The sequence below is a fragment of the Carassius carassius genome, chromosome 35 (assembly GCF_963082965.1).
Source record: "Carassius carassius chromosome 35, fCarCar2.1, whole genome shotgun sequence".
Taxonomy (NCBI): Eukaryota; Metazoa; Chordata; class Actinopteri; order Cypriniformes; family Cyprinidae; genus Carassius; species Carassius carassius.
Genome location: NC_081789.1, coordinates 1,879,042 through 1,904,254, shown reverse-complemented (window position 1 = coordinate 1,904,254; position 25,213 = coordinate 1,879,042). Strand labels below are relative to the sequence as shown.

At 43.0% G+C, this 25,213-nt stretch overlaps 1 protein-coding gene across 1 annotated transcript in view; it reads left to right on the top strand.

The window, feature by feature from the left end:
* Positions 1-21,659, top strand: part of LOC132115865 (partitioning defective 3 homolog) — a 471,004-nt gene extending 449,345 nt beyond the window's left edge. The window contains exons 23-24 of the mRNA XM_059524256.1: positions 6,528-6,652; positions 20,284-21,659. Of these exons, the coding sequence (XP_059380239.1) occupies positions 6,528-6,652; positions 20,284-20,680 (522 nt within the window). The 3' untranslated portion in view covers positions 20,681-21,659. The remainder of the gene's footprint in view (positions 1-6,527; positions 6,653-20,283) is intronic.
* Positions 21,660-25,213: the final 3,554 nt, after the last annotated feature.

Here is a 25,213-nt window from a genome sequence, read left to right as displayed (position 1 = left end):
CTGCTGATGGCACGGTGGATTGTGTTTACCGACAGTGGTTTCTGAAAGTATTCCTGGGCCCATTTAGTAATGTCATTGACACAATCATGCCGATGAGTGATGCAGTGTCGTCTGAGAGCCCGAAGACCACGGGCATCCAATAAAGGTCTCCGGCCTTGTCCCTTACGCACAGAGATTTCTCCAGTTTCTCTGAATTTTTTGATGATGTTATGCACTGTAGATGATGAGATTTGCAAAGCCTTTGCAATTTGACGTTGAGGAACATTGTTTTTAAAGTTTTCCACAATGTTTTTACGCAGTCTTTCACAGATTGGAGAGCCTCTGCCCATCTTTACTTCTGAGAGACTCTGCTTCTCTAAGACAAAGCTTTTATAGCTAATCATGTTACAGACCTGATATCAATTAACTTAATTAATCACTAGATGTTCTCCCAGCTGAATCTTTTCAAAACTGCTTGCTTTTTTAGCCATTTGTGCCCCCGTGCCAACTTTTTTGAGACCTGTAGCAGGCATTACATTTTAAATGAGCTAATTAAGTGGATAAAAGTGTAAAATTTCTCAGTTTAAACATTTGCTACGTTATCTATGTTCTATTGTGAATAAAATATTGGCTAATGTGTTTTGAAATTCCTTTAGTTTTCATTTTATTAAAATTTAAAAAACGTCCCAACTTTTCCGGAATTCGGGTTGTATATCCTTTCACGTTCACCGGATTTAGAACTAGATTATAAAACTTAAATTACCTAGAGGGGATGTGGGGATTATATCTGCTCTGAATACTGAGCTGAACTCGGATCCCGGTGTAACGCACAGTCAATGCTTCACATTTAGTTTTAGGTCTGGATGGCTGCAAAAAACTTTTAATATTAAAATGTCTGGTTGATAATTCAAAGCTTTTTCTAAACTGGTGGTTACACTTAAGGTGTCCTTGTTACAGTGTAGTTATACAGTTCAGGACTGAGTAATATTAATTATGAATTGTACTTTCAATATGGGAAGGGTTAGAAGGGTTAGGGTTTGCTTTAGGATTAGTTGCATGTAATTATGCATAATTTACTGTTATTACTATTATAAGAATGTAACACATGTAGCAAAGACACTGTAAAATAAAGTGTTACACGTTTAATTTGTAAGTTGCTTTGGATAAAAGCATCTGCTAAATGAATAAATGTAAATGTTTCAGATATCCTCTTGTAAAAACATCTGGCATGTTCTGGGTGTTAAATGCAGTGCAATTTATGTAGGTTTGGTTAGTTTCTAATGGCGCTTTTCCATTACCAGTTCCAGCTCGACTCGACTCGGCTCGGCTCACTTTTCGCTCCGTTTTCCATTGCAGATAGTACCTCCACAATAGTACCTGGTTGTCATAGCGACGCTGCAGGAAACTGCCGTGACGTAATCTTCTATGCGACACATACCCGCTACCCACACACACAGGACAATGGAGGAAATCGAGTGCATGTTGTTTTTGATCCTCGGGATGTGGCTGTTTCTCACAGCAAGAAGACAAACGTTGTTTCAGGAGAGGCTGAGGGCAGCAAAACGAAACACTGCTGAAAAAAACAGGAGTGTAATGATGACGCAGTGAATAGTGACGATTCTCTCTGACCAATCAGCAGTCTGCTGTGTTTTCACGTCACATTATAGTATTGCCTCAGCTCGCCTCAGCTCGCTTGGAACCTCGCCGGAGGTGGTACGAAAAAAAGTACCTGGAAGCCGGTACAGGTACAACTTTTACACAGTGGAAAACCAAACAGAGCCGAGTCGAGGCAAGCTGGTACTGTGTAGTGGAAAAGCGCCATAAGGGGTTGCTAGATAGTTTTTAGGGTGTTCTGGGTGTTTTAGTGTTACTATGCAGTTTATGTTGTCTTCTGGGTGTCTTCTAGGTGGTTATTGGGGTGTGGGGTGTTCTGGGTGTTTAGTGTGATAAATGCAGTTCATGTGGGTTAGGTTGGTTTCTAAGGTGTTGCTACGTCATTATTATGGTGTTCTGGGTATTTTAGGGTGTATTCACACCTGCCTTGTTTGGTTCGATTGAATCAAACTCAAGTTTTTTTTTTTCACCTTGGTGCGGATCTTTTGGGCAGGTGTGAATACAGCACTCGCACTTGGGTGCAGACCAAACAACCGTACAGAGACCCAGCTGAAGAGGTGGTCTCAGTCTGCTTCCAAACGAACTCTGTTACAGTTAAATGGATAAACCAATGAATGGATGACCTTAAGCACCGGAGGGGTTTTGTTTACTGTTTCTGGTTCACTTGCAAAAAGGATAGTGTGTAAGCAAACCGCACCAAAAAAAAAAAAAAAAGAAATATAAAAAATCAACTTTGTATTTGGTCTGGACCAATGCAACTGAACTAGCGGACTTTCCTAGTGTTAATACACCCTTAGTGTTCAACTGTGAAGTAACCATTGGGAAGTTTCTAAAGTGTTGATAGGTGGTAATTAGGGTGTTCTTAGGGTCTTCCTGGACGTTTCTAGGGTGTTTCTAGGTGGTTGTTGGGGTGTTCTGGGTGTTTAGTATATTTAATGCAGTCATGTCAGTTGGGTTGGTTTCTAAGGCATTGCTAGATTGTTATTAGGGTGTTCTAGGTGTTTAAGTGTTTTACTGTGCAGTTGCTAGGGTGCTTCTGGGAGGTTTCTCCGGTGTTCTGGCTATTTTAGTATGTTAAATTCAGTTAATGTGGGTTGAGTTGGTTTCTAAAGTGTTGCTTGGTCATTACTAGTGTGTTCTTGGTGTTTTAGTGTTTTACTGTCCAGTTGCTAGGGTTTTCTGGGAGATTATTAAAGTGTTGCTAGGTTGTTATCAAGGTGTCATGGGTCTTTGTATATGCATATTTTTGTCTCTGATGTTTTTGAACTTTTGCTTGGTCGTGTTTAAGGAGTTCTGGGAGATTTCTAAGGTGGTGCTAGGTGGTTATTATGGTATTTTTTGTGGTTTAGTATGTTACTATGCAGTTACAAAGGTCTTCTAGAAGTGGCTATTAGGATGTTGTTAGTGTGTTGCTATGGTGTTGTTAGGGTGTTTAAATGGTTGTTGAGGGGTTACAATGTAGTTATGAGGGAGTTATTCATTGTTGTTACTGGTTGCTAGGATGTTGCTAGGTGGTTACTAGGTGACTATTAGGCTGCTCTCAGTGATGTTAATGCATTGCTTTGTTGGTGTTAGGGTTTTCTTGGTGGTTGCATGACTGTTGCTGAGTGGTCAGTAGGGTGTTTTATTGTGTCCGTGTTGCTATGTGATAATTAAGGTGCTCTGAATGTTGTTAGGGTGTTGTACTGTTTTTGGGGTGTTCTGGGTGGTTCCTAATGTGTTGTTAAGTAGTTATCAGAGTGTTTTTAGGCTGTTGTAAGGTGTTGTGGATGGATTCTAATGTGTTTATAGGTGATTTTTAAAGAGTTCTAATTCATATTTTCAAGTTGCTGTTAGGGTATTATAAGTCATTACTAGAGCCTTGCTAGAGTGTTCTGGGTTTCAGTGCTATAGATAAACCTTTCTTGGTGTACAAGCACTTGAGCAGAAAAGTTAAGTATCTTAGAGATGAGAGGAATGATCAGTGGCGGCTGGTGAAAATTATGTTAGGTGGGGCTGTCATATTCGGTTATTTTAAATAGCTTGGCCTTGGTAACCATGGGACACCAGGTCTTATAGCATTGTGGCTCCCAGGTTGTGGAATGCTTTTGCTCAAGACGTCTGTCAAGCATTCACCCTTTTCTCCTTCAAAACCTTTTTTTTTTTGTCTGAATATTACTCTTTAGCTCAGAATCTTTAAATTTTACCTTATTATTAATGTTTATGTTACTTGCTTGAATCTTTAACCTAACTTTGTAACTGAACTCTGTATATTTATATCTGCCCTTGGTATGTCTATCTTTGATGTTGAGGTTTATTTAGTTCAATTCCTTAACCTAGGCCTATATTGTAAAGCGACTTTGTTGGAAAGGCTATATAAATAAAAAAATCCTATTATAATTAATAACCACCCAGGATACCAGTGCTCTGTGAAAAGTAATTATTTAATGCCAATATTAAAAGGTTGAGGCATTTTTGCACAAAAACAAACATATTGCACAAACTTTCTATTTGCATTTGAAATTTAACTCAAACAAAATACTTAGTCATTAATTAGCTGATTAAATACAACTATTACCTGCAACAATTTTGAGTGATTTCAAACAAATGTTCCACAAAATGTACAGTAAATAAACATAATAAACTTGATACTTTAGTAGTGGCTCGCGCCCATTGCTCGCGCCTCGCGGCCGCGCGCAGTTTGGGGCGCTAGGCGAAGCGCCCATAGCTGACTAGATTTTAGCTCGCTGATTGGCTACAGTTTATGTCAAACATTTATATCTAAAATCAGCAATTGGCTAAACTGCTCCAAAGACCCGCCTTTCTGGGGCGCTTTCTCCAGCGCCCCAGAGCTGATCACGTGTACAGATCTAGACGGGACGTGTAGAAAAACAAACATTTTGAATTTCTATAATATTTTTCAAATATACTAGCAAACACACAAATATTGATAATTTTATATATGATTTATTTATGTATTTACATGTATTTGACTGCAGTCTATGGTATATGCTCATGGGGGGAGGGCGCCCTAGCGCCCTCTATTGGCCAGCCGCCCCTGGGAATGATGTTTCTATAGCTCAGGGTTGCCAGGTCTGCGTAACAAAACCATCCCAATGTTACTCAAACCTAGACCAATTGTGTTGCGTTAGAAATTGACTATTAAAATCACTTTCTGGGGAGCTTCGCTTCAACCTGCTTACTAAAAAAAACCCTGCCGCAACAGTATAAAAGTTGCCCAATTTCACGATAAAAAAATCATGGACTTGGCAACACTGCTATACTTTTCACTTTTTTTAGCTTCACCTATCCTTTGTTTTAATCTGAGACACAGACACCTCGGTGTTGTCATAACTTGCTAATTATGATACATTTTTGCAGAATGGCATACGCATTTTCCATTCCCTCTCTTATTTTCCCCTCCTGTTTTCTGTCCTTTCTTTATCTCTATTTTTTCTTGCACTTACCCAGTCATGTGCATCAGTTCTAAAATTAACTCCATATGTCGGAGCAGGTTTCTGGAAGTGGTTGAGTATATAGTGCAGTAAACATTGTTGCACATGGAGCATGTACGTGTGTGTGTGTGTGTGTGTGTGTGTTTGACCCCCCCTGTGCACCGCAAGCCCGACCTGTCTTTGATAATAAAGGCTACGGGTCACACCGTGTGGTAATCGTAACGATTATACATGATTAGGAAGTCTGGGACCTGCAAGTTCTCCTCACCGTCCAGCTGTTTCACGCTTACTTGCTCAGAATTGACGTGGTCAATCTTTCATAATTATGTCTGTCTCTCTATCAGGTTCCTTTTGTGTTTGTTCAGGTGGGCTTCGTATTGTTGTATTTGTTCTGTGTCTGAAAAAGAGAGGTAAAAAAAAGGGAATTTCTGTGTAAATAATGGGAGCAAGTGGCATGTGTCGTCTAGAGATCTCATGAAAATGTCATGCTTTTATGTTGATGAACATTACATGTTCAGCCACTACATGTAGGGTAGAACGGCAATTTAATTAAAATGTGATTAAATTAGTTCTGTGCACATTTATTGTGTTTTCCTACTAGTATTTGATGATTTAATTTATTTTAGGTAACAGTCAGAATTTGAACATGAGATTGTGTGTGTGTGTGTGTGTGTGTGTGTGTACAGAAGAGGATTGACAACCACATTTGTCTATAGTGTGTATGTGGCTAAAGACATATAAGAAGACACACACAAGAACACAAAGCTGGTTTTTGCTTGCTGTAGTTTCCTCTCAGTCTAAATCTCATTAAAACATCACACTTTGAATAATTACTTCATTGTTGCTTCTAGCTCGCAATAAAAGCATTTCCTTTTCTCTGTTTTTGGGTTAATATGTTTCCAGCAAAGAAATTTACCAGGCCTTTAGCTATTAAAATGTGTCTCAGAAGGGATTTTGCTCGGCCCTCATCAGACATGTATAAAATTGCCTGATTCTCCAGTTTGCAGATAAACCGTAGCTGTAATGTTTAATTCTTCAGTTTTTTCCCCACCTTATGAATCGTTTAAGCACTCGCCTCACTGCATTAATGCAGCATTTGTCATTTTTGTGAAGTCAGCTGTTTGTAGCACAAGTGCACTTGAGGCTAATTGCGTTCGGGTGTGGTAGTCACGTTTCTCATTAGCGCACCTTGCGCTGTTGGAAGAATAGGTTATGATCAAGTGCCCCTCAACAATTATAAAACCCCCACCTGACCGTGAATTGTAAAATTATGCTGTGCTTGTTAAATTGTGTACACTTGTTAACTCGGTCAGTGCAAACCTATACATAATCACTGACTAAATATGTCACTAACAAACAAAAAAAGCCTGTGTTTTGTAAAAGGATTGCCATTTACTCTGCCAGAATGATTTTTCTTTTCTTTCGAACACACAATTTTAAAATGCTTTATACTGTTTTTATAATATTTGTGTAACTTGGATATGTATTTTCATATTTCAGACCAACACTGGTTCTTATACACAGACGGGGCGGCACTCGGTTTCTGTGGAGGACCAAATGCAGAAACAGAGAGAGGACAGAGACTCTTTCACACAAGCCCAGAGGCAATACAACTCCTTACCGCGGTAAGAGAAGCCAAACAGAGCCGTCACTGCACAAAATATCTCAGATTCCCAGATCTGTTAACTACACATTGTCTTTCACAATAACACTAAATTAATAATATTAGCTCCAAGCACTGAAGTCTTTTTTATGCCTAACCTTTTAAGTAAAAAGTAGTTTTAAATAAAATGAAATGTATTAGCACATGTACATTCATTTTAAATTATTATTATTTAACTTGAATAAATTTCATGCCTTTTTGAGTGGGACATTGACCTTGCTGTAACATGTAAATAATACATAAAGAGTCATGCATGCCATTATTATGATGCCGATACTTCCCTGTTACTTTTTGTAACTGTATTCCTTACATTCAAGGAATAAATCTCAAATACGAGTACATAAGTTGCCAGATCGCCTAGAGCAAAGCAATGAAAAGTGATGCTTTAAGAAATTCATGCGTGCAATCTTATTTCCACGTCTCTCACACTCAGTCTGACCTCAGTGACATTTCTCTGCTGAAGTCATCCCATTGTCATGTGGTGGTTCTGTCTTTGCTCTAAGCCTCACATGCCCCTCCTAAACCTAATAAAAATCAGTTTGTTGAGGAAAGTTTATCTTGGCAACCTCAGTCTATAGGGCCCCCCTTTTTCGGATGGATATCGGCACCATCCCTCATCTGTTTTTATCTGCTTTCTTCACTTTCTCTTTTTTCTCTCCCTCCCCTTTGCATATTTGCCATAAATGTCAATAAAGCTTAGAATGTTGCCTGCGGGCTGAGTTTGATAGCAGCGTTTCTACTTGCAGGCATTGGTATCTTCTTAATCTGCTTCAGTTCATGCAAAGCATCCAGCCAATAGACATGAGAAGAAAAAATCCTGCATTAGAGCTTTACATACTTAACTGACAGGGCTGGGGAAACTGCAGGCGATGCTGATAAAGTTTCACTCAATACTTCAGTACATTCATTTTACAGCACAGCAGTGAAAACTGCATTTTTAAGTGTTTTTGTTGTTGTTGTTTTTTTCTGTTTTTTTCCAAAAAGAAAATGTACCAGGTTAAAAGTCACCTTCACAATGCAAGGGTGTCGCCAAGGTTCTGTTGAGGTGGTCTGTTAGCCACAAAAGAAATCTTGAAGGCTGACATTGAAGCCGTGTCACTATGACAGATTTTCCAGATTTGTCTGCAAGGCAAAAAATTGCGAATCTGATCACTTTATTAAATTTTTGATCACAATTCTTAACAAACTGCTCAATTTAATGTACAAACTGCACATTACATGCAGAAGTTTAAAAAGTGGAACATGGTACCAGAATTGCAAAAGGCTTATTTTGTTATTGTCGAAGTTTGGGATCTTTTTTTCTTTTTTTTTACATTACATAAAAATATATTGATACATTTATTCAACAAGGATGCATTAAATGCTATTCTTCAGTTATTTTGTTCGTCATAGAATCTTGGAAAATAATAAAAAGAAAGAAAAGAAAAGAAAAGAGATCAATCAAATAGCATATTAGAATAATTTCTGAAGGATCATGTCACACTGAAGATTGGAGTAATGATGCTGAAAATTCTACATTGCCAGTAAATAAAATAAATAAAAAATCTTAACAGTACAGAAATGAAAAAAAAAAGAATGAAAAAATAAATGTGTTATTTTTATTTTAATGCCATTCAGTTTGCCTCAGTATAAGATCGTGTTATGTGGGTATTCTGAACTGGAATTATTGGGAAATGTCTACAGTCTGTGTGGTCCAACATGCTTGGTGCTTGTATTTATTGGCTTTGGGAGCAGTGTAACCAGGATATGTACAATTACAGAATTAGTCCTCCCTCAAGCAATGACAAAGCCCTGTGCTCACCACATAATGGAGGGGCAACTTACATAAGAAATCCCAGATTCATCCATCTTTATTTCCCTTCTCTTTCCCAAGGCAGTAGACAAAATCCTAGGGTCAATAGAGAGGTTGATATTGACTACTACACACTGTGGACATAATGACAATTTAACCAATCAGCTTCCACTGTTTCCCACTGCTTTAAAGGGTTAGTTCACCCAATAATCAAAATGATGTCATTAATAACTCACCCTCATGGAAGAGAAGACAATGCTGAATAAAGTCATAGTTTTTGCTATTTTTGGACCAAAATGTATTTCCGATGCTTCAAAGAATTCTAACTGACCCTCTGATCCCACATGGACTACTTTGATGATGTTTTTCTTACCTTTCTGGACATGGACAGTATACCGTACACACAGTTTCAATGGAGGGACTGAGAGCTCTGGGACTAAATCTAAAATATCTTAAACTGTGTTCTGAAGATGAACAGAGGTCTCACGGGTTTGGTACGACATGAGGGTGAGTTATTAATGACATAGTTTTGATTATTGGGTGAACTAACCCTTTAAGCATTGTTAGTGTCAATGTCTATATTGAGTGAACTTTAGACAAAAACACCAGCTTTGCGAGGAATCTGTCATCTGGTTCCTGGTGGAGCTTTGACACTGGAGGACCCGGCAGATATGCGCACTCATTAGTAATGTAAAGACTTCCTGGAATGCCATCCCTCCACCAATGATAACACAACGTGGATTAATCAACAGACTGTGGATTATAAGTAAGCTTTAACAGGGATCCAACTATGTGTTCACAATGTAGATACAGATTTAGCACTTGGCTAATGAAGGGATACTTTTTTAAGAGGTGGATTAGACAGGAAGAAAGGGTGGAACAAAAAATGGCAGATAAACAAAGTGTATGCTGATTAGCAGTAATGGAAGTCATGTGAAACAGAGCGCAACTTCATACAACAGCTGCACATTATAATAAGGCAACACTCACAGAGATAAGGGAAGAGTCCCGCGTTCCAGCCTCTCTTTCTGCTTTCTGTTAACAAATAGAAAACATTACTCAAGGTGTTGAGATAATGTTGTTCTCTGTGTGCATAGCTGTTGTTCTTTTGATAAACTGTGATGCACACCAGCTGTTTCTCCCACACTAGCTCTTACAAAACAATAAAATGTCATGAAATGTCCCGTTTTTCGTGCTTTTTTCGAAGCTTTGATTGTGTTTACAGTGTGCAATATAAAATGTGTTCATGTTTCGCGTGTAAAAAAAACAGTGTTTTTCACACAATTCACCTATCTGTATACCGCTGTTTTCACTGTCATAAAAACGGGCTGATGACTTCCTTGTTCTATAAAGTCCCTCCTTCAGAAATACGTAACGAGTTCTGATTGGGCCAGCGGTCCCTGTGTTGTGATTCGACAGCAGCTTAGAGCAGGCTGCCCTCCTGGAAATGCGATTGGGCTAGTTTTGGACTAGTTTTGAGAAGCAAGTGGGCAGGAGCATGTGTTGGAGATGTACTTCTAATCACAGAACTCCTTTACTGACGAGATGCGCATGAAAATCGCATTCGATTTTTTGCACAGCCCTACCATCTAGTTAACAAAGCTAAACAGCGTTGCCCTTTGTGTAATAAGTTATAGAAACTGTTAAACGCACCAACTTAAATAATAAAATATACTTACCGGTTGTGGTCCATAAACAACGCCTTCTCCAGACAAAGAGGGAACTGCTCCATCTTTCAAGAATAATCTTTGTGCGAATCCGGCATTAAACTGATTCAGGAACTAGAGGGATGTAGTCCAAATGGGTCGTTTTTTGTAGGCGAATTCTGTTAAATAAAATATCTCGCTTGGCATTGAACTTTGAGCTTTAGAATTTTACAGATATTATTTATACTCTAACAACAACATTACACACTAACTAAAGTTTAAAACATGGGATCACGAAGAAGGGGACCTTTAATGTTTTTAGCTGTGCTGTTATATGACATTGCCAAAGAGGTATGCTTATTATTTCACATCACTTTATTAACATGTGAATTGTGTAGTTTTTGCTCCACTGGCATCAGAATTGCAAAAAATAATGACGGTTTTCAAAAAGGTTTCCCAAATATTCTCCCTGAACAGACAGAAAGCTCCGCCCCAAACTCCTGATAGTTGATCTGTAGCTATGTTGGGCTGGTCGGGTTTTCAGATCTTTCAAATAAATCTGCAAATGTTTTACTTGTAGTTGTCTCATGTCATTTAAGTCCTTTAAACTTGATATGACTAAAATATGACACATTTAACTATTATACAGTAGCTAACAACTGCCTTTAGCCTTGACTACGTATATTCACAATATGGATATATTGAGTATTTTATCTCAGGATGGTACACTGTTGTTGTATCTTCATACAAGACTGGGACAAACTACTTTAATTAGCGTTCTAAAAATGTATTGTATATGTCACAAGGTGACGATCTTTAGGGGCGGAACCAAAATTCGGGAAGTTTGGTTCCGCCCGGAAGTGTTTCCGCCCGGACCGGAAAAACAGAACACCGGAACTTCCGGTAGCGCCGTAAGAAGGAAAATCAGGGAATTCGATGCACCTGTGCCTAGTTAGGGACAGCGGTTGGTGATTGGAGGATACGCTGGACAAGGCAGTACTTAAGGCCAAGTTATTTCACAGTCTAGGAAGCTCTCTTTGGTGTGTGTGAAGCACTGGGTTGTGCCCGTCTTGGTACGCTGCTGGTAGCTGTCTAACTCTCTCTCTCCCTCAGGCTGGAATTGTATGATTGTGAAGACATCGCGAACCTTAAAGGTTGAGAAGTGAATAACACGAGGAGGAATAGAGCGAACCCTGTACTTACAGTACGCTGTGTCCAGCCCAGAGGTGAGAGCTATTCAAAGCAAACTAACTGTGCTATTGTGCCCAAGTTGATACCTGTGGAGAGAAAAGGAGAGAGAGTGGGTAACACGAGGAGAGACTGAGGGAACCTGTACTTACGCCGCTGCCTGTGGAGAAAGAGAAAGCGACCGCTGCCTGTGGAGAAAGAGAAAGCGAGTGAGCACCCAAGGAACGAACTGTGTGAACCAGTACTTACTGTGAGCTGTAATCAGCGAAGAGGTGAGAGCAAAACCAAGCTGAACTAACTGTGCCTGTGTGTCCCAGCCGTTGCCTGTGGAGAAAGAGAAAGAGCGTGAGCACCCAAGGAACGAACTGGGTGAATCAGTACTTACTGTGAGCTGTAATCAGCGAAGAGCCGTTGCCTGTGGAGGAAGAGAAAGAGAGTGGGCACCTCGAGAACGAACTGAGTGAATCAGTACTTACCGTGAGCTGTATTCAGCGAAGAGGAGGAAGAAGGAGGGCGCTACGGATACCTAAGACTCAGGCCGGGGCCCGAGCCCCACGCCCCGGATCCCCGTGGCCCCCTTGCTCCCTGACCTCTTCCCGGCCATAGCCCATCTGGAGGGCCGAGTCAGAGTTTAGTTTTAATTGCCCTTTCCCTATTCCCTAAGCTATTTTTAAATATTTAAATAAAGATTGTTTTATCACTTACTTGTTCTCGTGTTGCTTGGCCATTGGGTCGGGTTTGGGGACCTCCTCGAGGTGGAAGTTGAGAAGGGGTGTGGCTTAGTTAAAGCATAGCCAGCCCCTGGGTGTGACAGATTTGGCGTAGTCGGCAGGGTTTCCACCTCGAGTTGAGTAACCAAGGTCGTCCAATGACCGACAACGCGGGGCTTTCAGCCCAACCCCGTGCCATGCCCGTTTTTATGGGGAGCCCCTGGATTCAAAAATATGGGGGGACAGAATCCGAGGTACGATTGTCTGAATGGAAGGCTCAACTAGAGTACTTGGCCGACCTACAGGGCCTTAGTGCAGCCCAGCGGCTTCAATTTGTGTTAAACTCCCTGGATGGAGAAGCGCGGCGAGAGGTGCATGCCGCCCCCGAAGCCGTTAGAGCCAACGCCCAAACCGTGTTCCAGTTCCTCACTGAACAGTATGGTGACCACACCCCCGTAGCTGTCCTTCGCTCCCAGTTCTTCAATTGTAAGCAGGGCCCCCGCCAACCGATTAGAGCTTTCGCCCTGAGGTTGCGAGAGCAATTCGCCCGACTACAGACCCGTCGGGACCACGGGTTGGGAGATGGAGAGACTCTATTGCGGGACCAGTTTCTTCTGGGGTTGAAGGAGGGTCCGGTGAGACAGAGCCTACGTATCCAGTTTCGAAGGGACCCGGGTCTTACGTTCGAAGATCTGAAGAAAGAGGCACTGGCCCTGGAAGGTGATGAGACTGAGGTGAGTGGTTCCCCAGTGTGTGCGGTTGTCAGTGAAGTAGCACCAGCACAACCCGGAGGCCCTGACTGGAAGCAAGCACTGAAGGCTGAACTTTTGAAAGATGTCCGCGATCAGATGTCTGAACTGTCTAAAGCCCTCGTAGGAGAATTGCGCCAAGGACGGGCGCGGGAGGAACCACGGCCGGCGCCCCGAGACCGAGTGTACTCAGAGGGAGGCCGAGAGCCGTTCAGGCGCCCGAACCACTTTAACCGGCCCCGTTTCGAATGGGACGAGCAAGGGCGACCCATCTGCAACCGCTGTGGCAAACCAGGTCACTATAGCCGCCAGTGTGGGCCCCGCAGGGCGTCAGAAGGGGGTTTTTAGGTCGGCCGGCCACTGTGGGTCGTGTGGCCGGGACCCCTCGAGAAGACCCTGGAAGAGGATATGGCTCTAGGAGCCAGATGATTGGGCGTAGCCCCGTGGCGAAGGTGAGAGTGTGCGGCAAGGAGATTCAATGCCTGGTAGACACAGGCTCCCAAGTGACGTTGTTTGCTGAGAGTTTATCCGAAGAAGTGTTTGGGAAACAAGGGGCACCAGGGGCGGAGGCCCCCTGGCTTACTCTGAAGGGCGCAAACGGCCTCGACATCCCATATATTGGCTACCGATTGACGGACCTAGAGGTTCACGGAGTGATGGTCCCCCAGAAAGGTGTGATTATCGTGCAAGACCATTGTCTGGGTGCACATCGAGCCCTGTTGGGCATGAATGTCCTCGCTGATTGCTGGGAAGAGCTATTTCGGGCTAGGCCCGTATCGAAGATACCACCTGCAGAGAGGCCCAAGTGGGAGTGTGTGGTAGCTGACTGTCGAAGGGTGCAAATGAGCCAAGTCCGCAGGGAACAGGAAGAGGTAGGAAGAGTGATGTGTCGTTTTGCTTTGTCTGTCCCCGCAAAAAGTGAGGCTGTTGTGTGGGCGCGAGTACCGCCCCGAAGAGCGGGCCCAGAAGAGTGGGTGCTGGTGGAGCCCCATGTGGATTGTCCACAAGTGGAAGTGGCACGAGGACTATCGACGGTCCGGCGGGGGAGAGTCCCCGTGAGGATACGGAATGTACATCCATACGCGGTGCAACTACATCGGCACCAACGATTAGCCCGTCTGACAACGGTTACATCCCACCAAGTAAGGGAAGAGAGGGATATTAGTTTTCGTCAGGTGTGCCCCACTGTCATCGAGGTGGCCCTGACACAAGTAGACACCCCATGGGGTGGTATGGAGAGGAGTGTGCCGAGCCACCTGGCGGGTGAGTCGTTACAAGGGGAGGATTTAGAGCAGGCACAGACACAGAAGTTACAGGCCCTCCTTCGGAGATGGCAGCATGTGTTCGCCACCCACGATGAAGACTACGGATGCACCCAGGTGGTACAACATCATATACCTACCGGGGATGCAGGGCCCAGCCGGGAGAGGTATCGCCCAATTCCGCCCACTTTGTATACCGAGGTACGTACACTCCTGCAAGGCATGCTGAAGCAAGGAGTTGTTAGGGAAAGCAGCAGCCCGTGGGCGGCCCCCATAGTGCTGGTGCAAAAGAAGACGGGGGCTTGGAGATTCTGCGTGGACTACCGTAAGCTGAACCTCGTGACTAAGAAAGACGCTTTCCCTTTGCCACGGATCGAAGATTCGCTTGCCAGCCTCACGCAGTCGGCATGGTACTCTACCCTAGATTTGGCCAGTGGCTACTGGCAGGTGCAGGTGGCCGAAGCAGACCGGGAGAAGACTGCCTTTACAACCCCGTTTGGACTATTTGAATGGGACCGGATGCCTTTCGGGCTCTGTAACGCTCCGGCCACCTTCCAGCGGCTGATGCAGCGGTGCTTGGGAGGTCAGTTAATGGAGTCAGTATTAGTTTACCTGGATGATGTGATTGTCTACTCCCCAGATTTTGATTCACACCTGAGGCACCTCGAGGAAGTCTTTCGGGCCATGGAGAAGTACGGATTGAAACTACAGCCCAATAAGTGTCACTTACTACGGAGAGAAGTCAACTTTCTGGGCCACGTGGTCAGTGCGGCTGGAGTGTCCGTAGATCCTGGAAAGGTATCGGCCGTGAAGGACTGGAAGGCCCCGAGGACAGTGAGGCAAGTGCGATCCTTTTTAGGATTTGTGGGATACTATAGGCGTTTCATAAAGGACTTTTCAAAAATTGCTAAACCCCTTAATCAGTTGCTGGTTGGCACAGGTCGTAACCGGGGCCGGGGGTCGCCCAACGTAGACTGGGATGCAAATTGTGAGTCGGCGTTCCAGACATTGAAGCAGGAGCTGCTACAGGCCCCTATCTTGGCATACGCAGATTTCACAAAACCATTCCTTTTGTATACAGATGCCAGCAATCTCGGGCTGGGAGCGGTGTTGGCTCAACGGCAGGACGGAGTTGAGAGGGTCATCGCGTACGCCAGCCGGAGCCTCCACCCAGCCGAGAGGAACGATGCGAACTATAGTTCTTTCAAATTGGAGCTGCTGGCGTTGAAGTGGGCCCTAAGTGAGAAATTTAAAGACTACCTCTGGGGTGCCAAGGTGACGATCATTACAGACAATAACCCATTAGTACACTTACAGACGGCGAAGCTGGGAGCCGTGGAGCAGCGGTGGGTGGCCCAACTGGCCAACTTTGACTATCAACTACAGTACCGACCAGGGCGTGAACACATGAACGCGGACGTCCTCTCAAGGCTGCCCGAAGCGGAAAGCCCCGGAGGGGCCAGCCCGGAGGAGGGCTATATGGTAGGAGCAGTAGAGGCACCAGGCAGCAGACAAGAGGCCGTGCCTGAGAACTGGGGATGGGATCCCCGTCGGTGGAGGGAGAGACAGGCCAGGGATCAAGATGTGCGGCTGGTAAGAGAATGGCTGGAACAGGGCCGACGGCTGACGCCAGCGGAGAGGTTAGCCCAGACGGATACTGGGAGGAGGCTGCTGGGGCAATGGGACAGGCTGGAGCTGAGAGATGGCGTTTTGTGCAGAAGGGTCAGTGACCCGAAGTTGGGCGAAGAAGTACGCCAGATCGTGGTACCCGCAGATGAGGTAACGGCTTTAGTTTCGGCGTACCACAACCAGTTGGGGCATCAGGGACAGGAGAGGACCGTGTCCCTGCTTAGGAGATTCTTCTTTTGGCCCGGGCTAGAGGCATCGGTGCACGCCCTAATTCAAGCTTGCCCGAGATGCATATTGTTTAAGTCCAGACGGGAGGTCCGAGCGCCAATGGTACCCATCCATGCGAAGGCCCCCCTTCATATCATGGCTATGGACTTCTTGACACTGGGCCGACCACGAGATCGCTACCAGAACATCTTGGTAATAACGGATTTGTTCACAAAGTACGCTTGGGCTATCCCCACCCTCGACCAGACTGCAACCACCACCGCTACAGTTTTATGGCGGGCCGTCTTCCAGACGTTCGGATGCCCGGAGTTTCTGCACTCCGATCAAGGAGCCAACTTTGAGTCCAGGGTAATTAGAGAACTATGCCAGTTGTACGGTTGCACGAAAACTCACACCACTTCGTATCATCCTCAGGGGAACGGCGGCTGTGAGAGATTCAATCAGACCCTATTGGGGCTGCTGGGGACCTTGGACCAACAACGGCAGGACGATTGGGTGAGTGCCTTGCCAAACCTCCTACAGGCCTATAACAACAGTATACATAGTACTACGGGTTACGCTCCCACTTACCTGATGTTTGGCAGACACATACGAATGCCTACTGACCTGGTCCTAGGAGTGATAGCCGACCAAGAGGAAGCAAGTGTAACGGAGTGGGTGGGGCGCCATCACCAGCGCTTGCATTTCGCCTACGAGCAGGTGTCGAAAAGGATACAGACGGCAGGAGAGAAAAGTAAGCGGTTGTATGATCGGACTGCTAGAGAAGCCCCTCTACTGCCAGGAGAGAGGGTGTTGGTGAGAGATAATCGGCGGCAGGGGAAGGGGAAACTGAGTGACCGTTGGGAGGCCACCCCTTATGTAGTCTGCCGGCAGCAGAGGCCGGGGCAGCCGGTCTATACCATCCGGCCAGAAGGGAAGTCAGGCCCCGACCGTGTGGTGCACCGGAACATGATTCGCCCATGCCCTAACTACCCTGAAGCCGTGGAAGAAGTCCCCACGGAACCTGTACCAGCGGCCCCCTGGATTGAAGGTTGGGCTGTGGTACCAGGGAGACCCGTGGTGGCACCACCCCCGATCGCCCCGAGAGAACCAGAAGCAGCCCCTGAACAAGCTGAGCCCGATTCACCAGTGAGACGATCCCAGCGAGAGAACCGAGGCCGACCCCCTGCCCGCTATGGGGAGTGGACAGCCCGAGGACGTTCTAGGGACTAGAACGGATTGGCGGGGGAGGATGTCACAAGGTGACGATCTTTAGGGGCGGAACCAAAATTCGGGAAGTTTGGTTCCGCCCGGAAGTGTTTCCGCCCGGACCGGAAAAACAGAACACCGGAACTTCCGGTAGCGCCGTAAGAAGGAAAATCAGGGAATTCGATGCACCTGTGCCTAGTTAGGGACAGCGGTTGGTGATTGGAGGATACGCTGGACAAGGCAGTACTTAAGGCCAAGTTATTTCACAGTCTAGGAAGCTCTCTTTGGTGTGTGTGAAGCACTGGGTTGTGCCCGTCTTGGTACGCTGCTGGTAGCTGTCTAACTCTCTCTCTCCCTCAGGCTGGAATTGTATGATTGTGAAGACATCGCGAACCTTAAAGGTTGAGAAGTGAATAACACGAGGAGGAATAGAGCGAACCCTGTACTTACAGTACGCTGTGTCCAGCCCAGAGGTGAGAGCTATTCAAAGCAAACTAACTGTGCTATTGTGCCCAAGTTGATACCTGTGGAGAGAAAAGGAGAGAGAGTGGGTAACACGAGGAGAGACTGAGGGAACCTGTACTTACGCCGCTGCCTGTGGAGAAAGAGAAAGCGACCGCTGCCTGTGGAGAAAGAGAAAGCGAGTGAGCACCCAAGGAACGAACTGTGTGAACCAGTACTTACTGTGAGCTGTAATCAGCGAAGAGGTGAGAGCAAAACCAAGCTGAACTAACTGTGCCTGTGTGTCCCAGCCGTTGCCTGTGGAGAAAGAGAAAGAGCGTGAGCACCCAAGGAACGAACTGGGTGAATCAGTACTTACTGTGAGCTGTAATCAGCGAAGAGCCGTTGCCTGTGGAGGAAGAGAAAGAGAGTGGGCACCTCGAGAACGAACTGAGTGAATCAGTACTTACCGTGAGCTGTATTCAGCGAAGAGGAGGAAGAAGGAGGGCGCTACGGATACCTAAGACTCAGGCCGGGGCCCGAGCCCCACGCCCCGGATCCCCGTGGCCCCCTTGCTCCCTGACCTCTTCCCGGCCATAGCCCATCTGGAGGGCCGAGTCAGAGTTTAGTTTTAATTGCCCTTTCCCTATTCCCTAAGCTATTTTTAAATATTTAAATAAAGATTGTTTTATCACTTACTTGTTCTCGTGTTGCTTGGCCATTGGGTCGGGTTTGGGGACCTCCTCGAGGTGGAAGTTGAGAAGGGGTGTGGCTTAGTTAAAGCATAGCCAGCCCCTGGGTGTGACATATATATTGAATTAATATTGATGTGTTAATGCTGTGATGAATTTTGCTTCTAGCTGCTTGTTTTTATATATAAGGTTTGTTTCAAGGTGATAATTAGTCACCTTTTTCTGAATAGTATCAATAATAAGTAGACGTCACTGTAAGTGCATGAAGATTGTTTTTTTTTTCTTCTTCTTCTCTCTCTCTCTCTCCTTACCTAACACCATTGCTTCTTGTGAGAAGTATCATGTGCTTCTCTTAGTTTTTTAATGTTCTGCTGGGATCTACTCTTAGAATGAAATTCAACAATGTACTGTAATCAACACAGTTTTATTGGCATCCAGTCAATTTCACTTTCTACGCATTTGAAAATACTATGATCATGGCCTTTGACTTTAAAAGATATGCTTCACACAATCTGTCCTGAATGTAATCTGTATTCATTTTCAAACCCCACTGATTTTTTATTTAATTTCCAAACAAAATCTCCATATTGCATGCAACTATGTGATTCAGTTTTGCTTTGCTAGGCCAAAATTACTATTATATTCGTTCATACTAAACATTAGGGGTTTGTTCTAAACCTCAAAGCATAAGTATTAAATTTTGGAATTACACATCAAATCATGTGGCTTGTTGAGAAGAGGTGTGCTATTACATTTCTTAGCAATCAAATTTACAATTGTGACCTAGTGATCAATAAACTGGTGACTTGTATTGAAAAGGAGACCCAAAGCCATTTCTAAGGACTGTAATAATATAGACACTTTTTTAGACTTGGGCAAGTAAACAACCACCTAGCAATCATTCTAGTGACAAAAAATGTAAACACCCCTTATTTCACCAGCACATTCTGAATTCTGGACACTACTACAACATTTGTGTGCCTTCTTTTGAAAGCACACCTTTCTTGTGTAAATCCCAAAATAAGTTTGGTGTGAACATACTCGCATGCTTTTAAGTGTGCACAGCCACTGAGGTGTGAGTGGGGCTTCATTTAGCCATGAGGCGATGGGATGTGGCACACTAGCTACTTCACATTCCCACTTAATGGATCCTAATAACAGAGCAGAGAGAAGATGGACACTGTCTGAGTGGACACCCCTCACAATGGCCACCACGTTGACAAAGAAATTTGTAGGTTGGATATTCTTCCCTCGCTCCTTTAGGCAAGAAACGGATCTGACGCTGACGGTCTGTCAGATGTCTAGTAGTTGATTGGCCAATATGGATGGACATTGAAGGAACCTGTTATTTCCTTTCTTGATGTAAAGTATGCTAGCTGGTCTCAAACTGAGTGTTTAACTCTTCTTGTCCAGCACTGAACTAGATTTTTACATTTTCTGGAGAACATGTGACTGGCGCTTGTCTTGGCCAACTTGACACCAAAATGCTATAGCATGTTGTAGGTGTTTGTTACCATAGACTTTACTATAGACTGTAAAAAGGTTGGGTAACACGTCCCTATTTCCTTCCACTGTAGAAAAAGAAGCCAAAATGTCATTTGGATTCATAAAGTGGAACCACAGTATCGAGGTCCTGTCCTAAAGCTCACAAACTCATCGCGAGCACACAATCAAAATGCCAAAAAGTAAATTGTTATATAATATGACGTTTTTGTTTACATGATATATGTGTGTGTACTGTGTATATTTATTATGTATATATAAATACACACATGCATATATTTAAGAAAAATATATTATGTTTATATATTAAATATATTTATATTTAATATAAATGATAATAATATGACTATATAAATGTAAAAATTTTCAAAATATATACTGTATGTATGTATTTATATATGCATAATAAATATACACAGTTGACACACAATAAAACTTTTATTTTGGATGTGATTAATCGTGATTAATCGTTTGACAGCACTACTGCAAAGTTACGTATTGTCAACAAATGTGCGAAAGGGACAATCAGAATAAAGTGTTACCGTTCTTTCTCTTTTCCTTACAGACAACCACGTAAAAACCCTAGCACCGTGTCTCAAGACTCTTGGGATAAAGTCTATCCTCCCGGCCAGGTCTTTCAGTCCAGCAAAGAGAACCCGCGCTATTCCAGCTACCATGGATCCTGCACTACCAACGGTTACCTCGGTGCCGGCACCGCCACGGGCCTGAATGCTCGCGTCCTCCTGGAGACCCAAGAGCTCCTGAGACAGGAACAGAGACGAAAGGAGCAAGAGGCAAAATCCAAGCTGCCTACAATGGAGGAGACACCAACCTCAAGCCAAACCCCTGTTCCTGCTCCACCCAAAGGCCCATACCGACAAGACGTGCCACCCTCGCCCACCCAACTCGCCCGGCTCAACCGTCTACAGACCCCTGAGAAGGGCCGCCCCTTTTACTCCTGAGACGAGAGATCAAAATTGTAGGAAAAACTGTATGACAGCAATAATATTGAATGGAGAGAGACAGGGCAATAACATGGAGACTGCATGGAGGATTGGTTTTGGAGGTTTTTCTGAGGGTTGCCAAGTTGTTATGTTTGTCCTCTAGTATGGAATCTTTGTACACACTGAAGATCTTTGTCAACTATCCATCTCCCATTTTTACTTTTGACAAATGTTTTTGTGTTTGCTTAATTCATTGACGTTATGGCACTAGGTACTCTTGACAATCACATGACAATCGCCCGAGGCTTTGATACATGGTTGTTTCCACCATATTGTGACCTAGATATCATGTTTTTGTCAAGTGTGCTGAGAAAAAACAAGTAGTTGGGGTAATTTCACTACACTTGTCAGAAATATTTCTAGGTCATATTTCACCATAAAATCAAAAGAAAAAAAGCAATATTTAGCTATAAGATGAAGCTTGTTTCTAGTTTCTAAATTAGTTTATTTTTTCTTTTTATTATAACATTTTCATGCCTATAGCCCTGCTCATGACATTTTTTTTATATGTACTTTAGAAACAAGTTAAGAATCTGTTCCCATATTTTACAATTTAGATATATCCACATTATTTTCTCTGAGAATGAGACTTTTGATGCGTTAGGCTAGTGAGAGTTTTGCGGGTGTAGGTGTACAGTATGTGTTCAGGGCGAGTGTGTTTTTGTGCCCATGTACTCCAGCTGTGTAGCCTGCCATCTCCACCCACTTCGTAATTGATTCTTCTGCTTTTTCCTTGAGTTAGTGGCCTCCACTACTAAGATGGTAAATGTAAAATAAATTTACAGAAATTCAGGAAATAGGAATTTTTTGTAACTTGTTTAAACTAATAATTCGGTTTGGTGCTACAGTACCTAACAGAAAATAGAAAAGTTTTTTAAGTCAACATGAAGCAATGTTATTCAATAGCTATGATTTCATTCACCTATTTTGTAATATCGCATAGAGAAACACTGCATGCAAACACCAAGATAAATTGTAAAAATGTGCAAAAGAGTATATGTTCATAGACTAAGATGGAAATAAATTTAACAAATAAATTCTGCAGCGCACAAACACATGTGGCTTTGCCTCAACAGTGCATGTGATTGCAGAACTGAACTAACCTGCACACCGTTCTCATCACATACCATCTCTAATGTTGTTTTAGTCATTCTGAAAAGCCTGAACCAAACTCTTCCATCAAAATGATTTGGAATAATGAAAGTGCCTCACATGACTGCGTTCTAAAACATCAGGTATCCCTACGCAAGATAGCATCGTGACGTTTGTTATTGCAATTTCGTCTGCAAGCTCTGAGACGCAAGTAATTTATGATGTATGTTTCCCTGGTTGCAGCAACTTTCATTGATGAAAGCAGTGTTTTATTTGCGAATGTTTTATGCAATATTCTAATTTTGCGCATAAGACAATTTGGAGAATTTGGATGGAAACATAGCTAATGAGATCAAACATAATTTTCTTTCATCAGGAATATGTGTGATTGTGAAAAGAAATATATGACAAGTGGTAGGAGGGGAGGGGCTTAAAAATAAGTGGGATTGATGATGTCATCTATAATGGAAAATCATTTTAAAAGTGGAGCATGTGTTTACATTTCAATGAAAGACGATGTTGACAGAAAGATGGGGCAGTTGTGGCCTAATGGTTAGAGAGTTGGACTTGTATCCTGAAGATTGCAGGTTCGAGTCTCGGTGCTGGCAGGAGATGTTGGTGGTGGGGAGTGAATGAACAGCGCTCTCTTCCTCCCTCAACACTCATGGCTGAAGTGCACTTGAGCAAGGCACTGAACCCCCAGTTGCTCCCTGGTGCTGGATCTATAGCTGCCCACTGCTCCGGGTGTGTGTTCACTTCTCACTGCTCTGTGTGTGCACTTGGATGGGTTACATGCAGAGCACCAATTCTGAGTATGGGTTACCATACTTGGCAAATGTCATGACTTCCACTATTTTTTTCAGCTTGCCAGTTTGTTTCAGTTATATAAAAAAAGAAAGTCCATTCTTCAAATCATCATCATGAATGAGAAAAGTATTTTTTTCCATGACTATCCCTTTAAATCCAGCTGCCTTTTAACTATTCATTTAAAAATCCAAACCACTCTAACAAACGTCACGTGACTTGATGTGTGCTGTATGTTTTTTGATATGTGTACGTGTGTGTGGGTTTTGCGTGGGATTGTGTATCACCAGTGCCTGTAACATGACTCTCTCTTGTCTATGAACTGTATCTTGGCAGACACATGAAACACTTGGCCATATTTTCAGAGCTAAAGCTAATAGAGCTCAATAAACTTACACAAAAGGGAAAGCCAGGCCCATCGACCGATGTAGTTTCCTCCAAGTCACTTCCTGGCGTCTCGCTCTGTCTTGGATCCATTCATTGTGGAAAATGTTCAGTATATCTGCTTTATTCTTCTCTGACTTTGGTACTTCCTCCAAAAATTGTTCGGGGTTCTGTGGTACAGCATGATGTGCTTCTGATATTGTATCTACAAACAGACATTTCCAGAACAGCAGCGTTTTTCATATTATTTTACTTAACCTTTTTTTTTTTTTTTTTTTGGTGCTGGCTGCTTATCTACTATTTTATATCACATTGTATACACGAGACGATTTTGTTGGGAATTGCCTGTGAAGTGGGATTTTGTTTGTCATTTAAAAGTTTAACATGTCGCAAAATGCACATATTTTCAAAATGAAATTATTGTATTCCTTAGGCTTAGGATTGCATTTGTTTTAATCGTTAAAAGAAAGCAAAGATTAATCTGCACATTTTAATGTATTTGTATGACATTTTGTCATCTGTGTACGTCGTAGGTACTATGGACTTTGATTCCTGTATGCACAGTGAAAATGGTTTTTACACAAAGTTTTTACCTGATGTGTCAAAATATAAAGCTTCTCTGTACATATCAAATCTATATTCAATAAAATATTTCTCCATTCTGTTTACAGTAAATGGTTTTGTTTGCCTTTATTTTAAAAAATACTTGAGTGCTTAACCATCAATGAATATATGTAATATTTGAATATATAAGCATTTTATTATTAATTATTATTATTATTATTTAAATACATAAAAATGCAATTCATGATGAGCATGCTTTAACTGTAACAATTTTTACTTAGGAGAAAAGGGAAAACATTTTATCACAGCTAATTTACTCATCATTATTATATAAAGATTAATAAATAAATAAACTTTGATTTGGCAAAAACGTCATAGTGGAACAATCATAGGCCTATGAGAGTTCAGCACAATTTTATGACGTGGTAGTATATCCCAAAACATATTGTACTCACTCATTGTTTAAACTGTGTATATTAAAAAAAAATGCACTGTGCAGCTTTGATGTTTTAATGAATACGGACTAGATCTGGACAAAATAATGAGCATTGTGTCACTGACCCAAATACATCTCACATTTCATTGCATTCAAATCAAAATCAAATTTTCCACACACACTAAAAAAGCAACCATGAAAAAATTGTGATTCATAACTCTCTGATGATCTATTTGGCAAACTTTGAGCTTGAGTGTCAAAGATGATAACAGAAAAATACCGGATGCAGAGCAGGAGAGGATTTTAACCTTTGTTCTCCTGGTATGGCGAGCACATTTTAGGAGTACAAGAGAACAGAAAAAGAAATCGGAAGAAATATGCATCCGTTTCCTCCCTCGGTTTAATCTATTTCTGATCCCATATATCATTTTAATGATGGTTGTGACATGGCTGGCAAGTGCTCTAATGGGAAGTCTAATGACTTTGATACAGATAAAGACAATACTGGAATTTATGAAGTTCAGGTCCGGGTGAGAGTGGCTTTGGGAATTTTGGCTCTCACCCTGTTTCTCAGAGAAATTGCCAAGAGTTGTTCTGCTGGATAAAGGGAGGCCTATGTGTGTGTGTGTGTGTGTGTCTAAAGATAGACATGGGTCATGTCAAGAAAACCTGAAGGAAAGCAGCAGGAAGTGGGGTAGGCAAACGCAGGAATGGAGAGCATAACCTGTCCCAGCTCAGCAGGGTTACTCTGTGTGGGGTTCAGGTGTAGATTGGCACAACACATACCCAGTCACAGTGGCCCCATGCCTGGACCTCAGAGCGGTCGTGTATCGAGTCTGAACTCAAATCCTCCCCTCTGAGTGAACCCACGCCACACCGAACCATCTGTTGTCTGGATCAATGTGAATCTGTGCTTTGTGCTGCTCACTTTTGAGACACACTAGCGTTCCAGTACCATGATGCACAAATTCAATGTTTTTTAGAAGAATAACTCTAAAATGTGCAGAACTCTTAGCATGAAACAGGTTTAAATACAACAAATATATTTAAACCATTAAAAAATTGTCATTTTGGCCTCTCCCACCTGACTTGTGTTGTGACTATTTCCCAAATTCAAAATCATATCAAAATTTTGACAGAGTGTTGGGGCTTACTGAAAAGATACTGATACATGATTTTCCAAACATAATTGTTATCCATTCCTACAATTT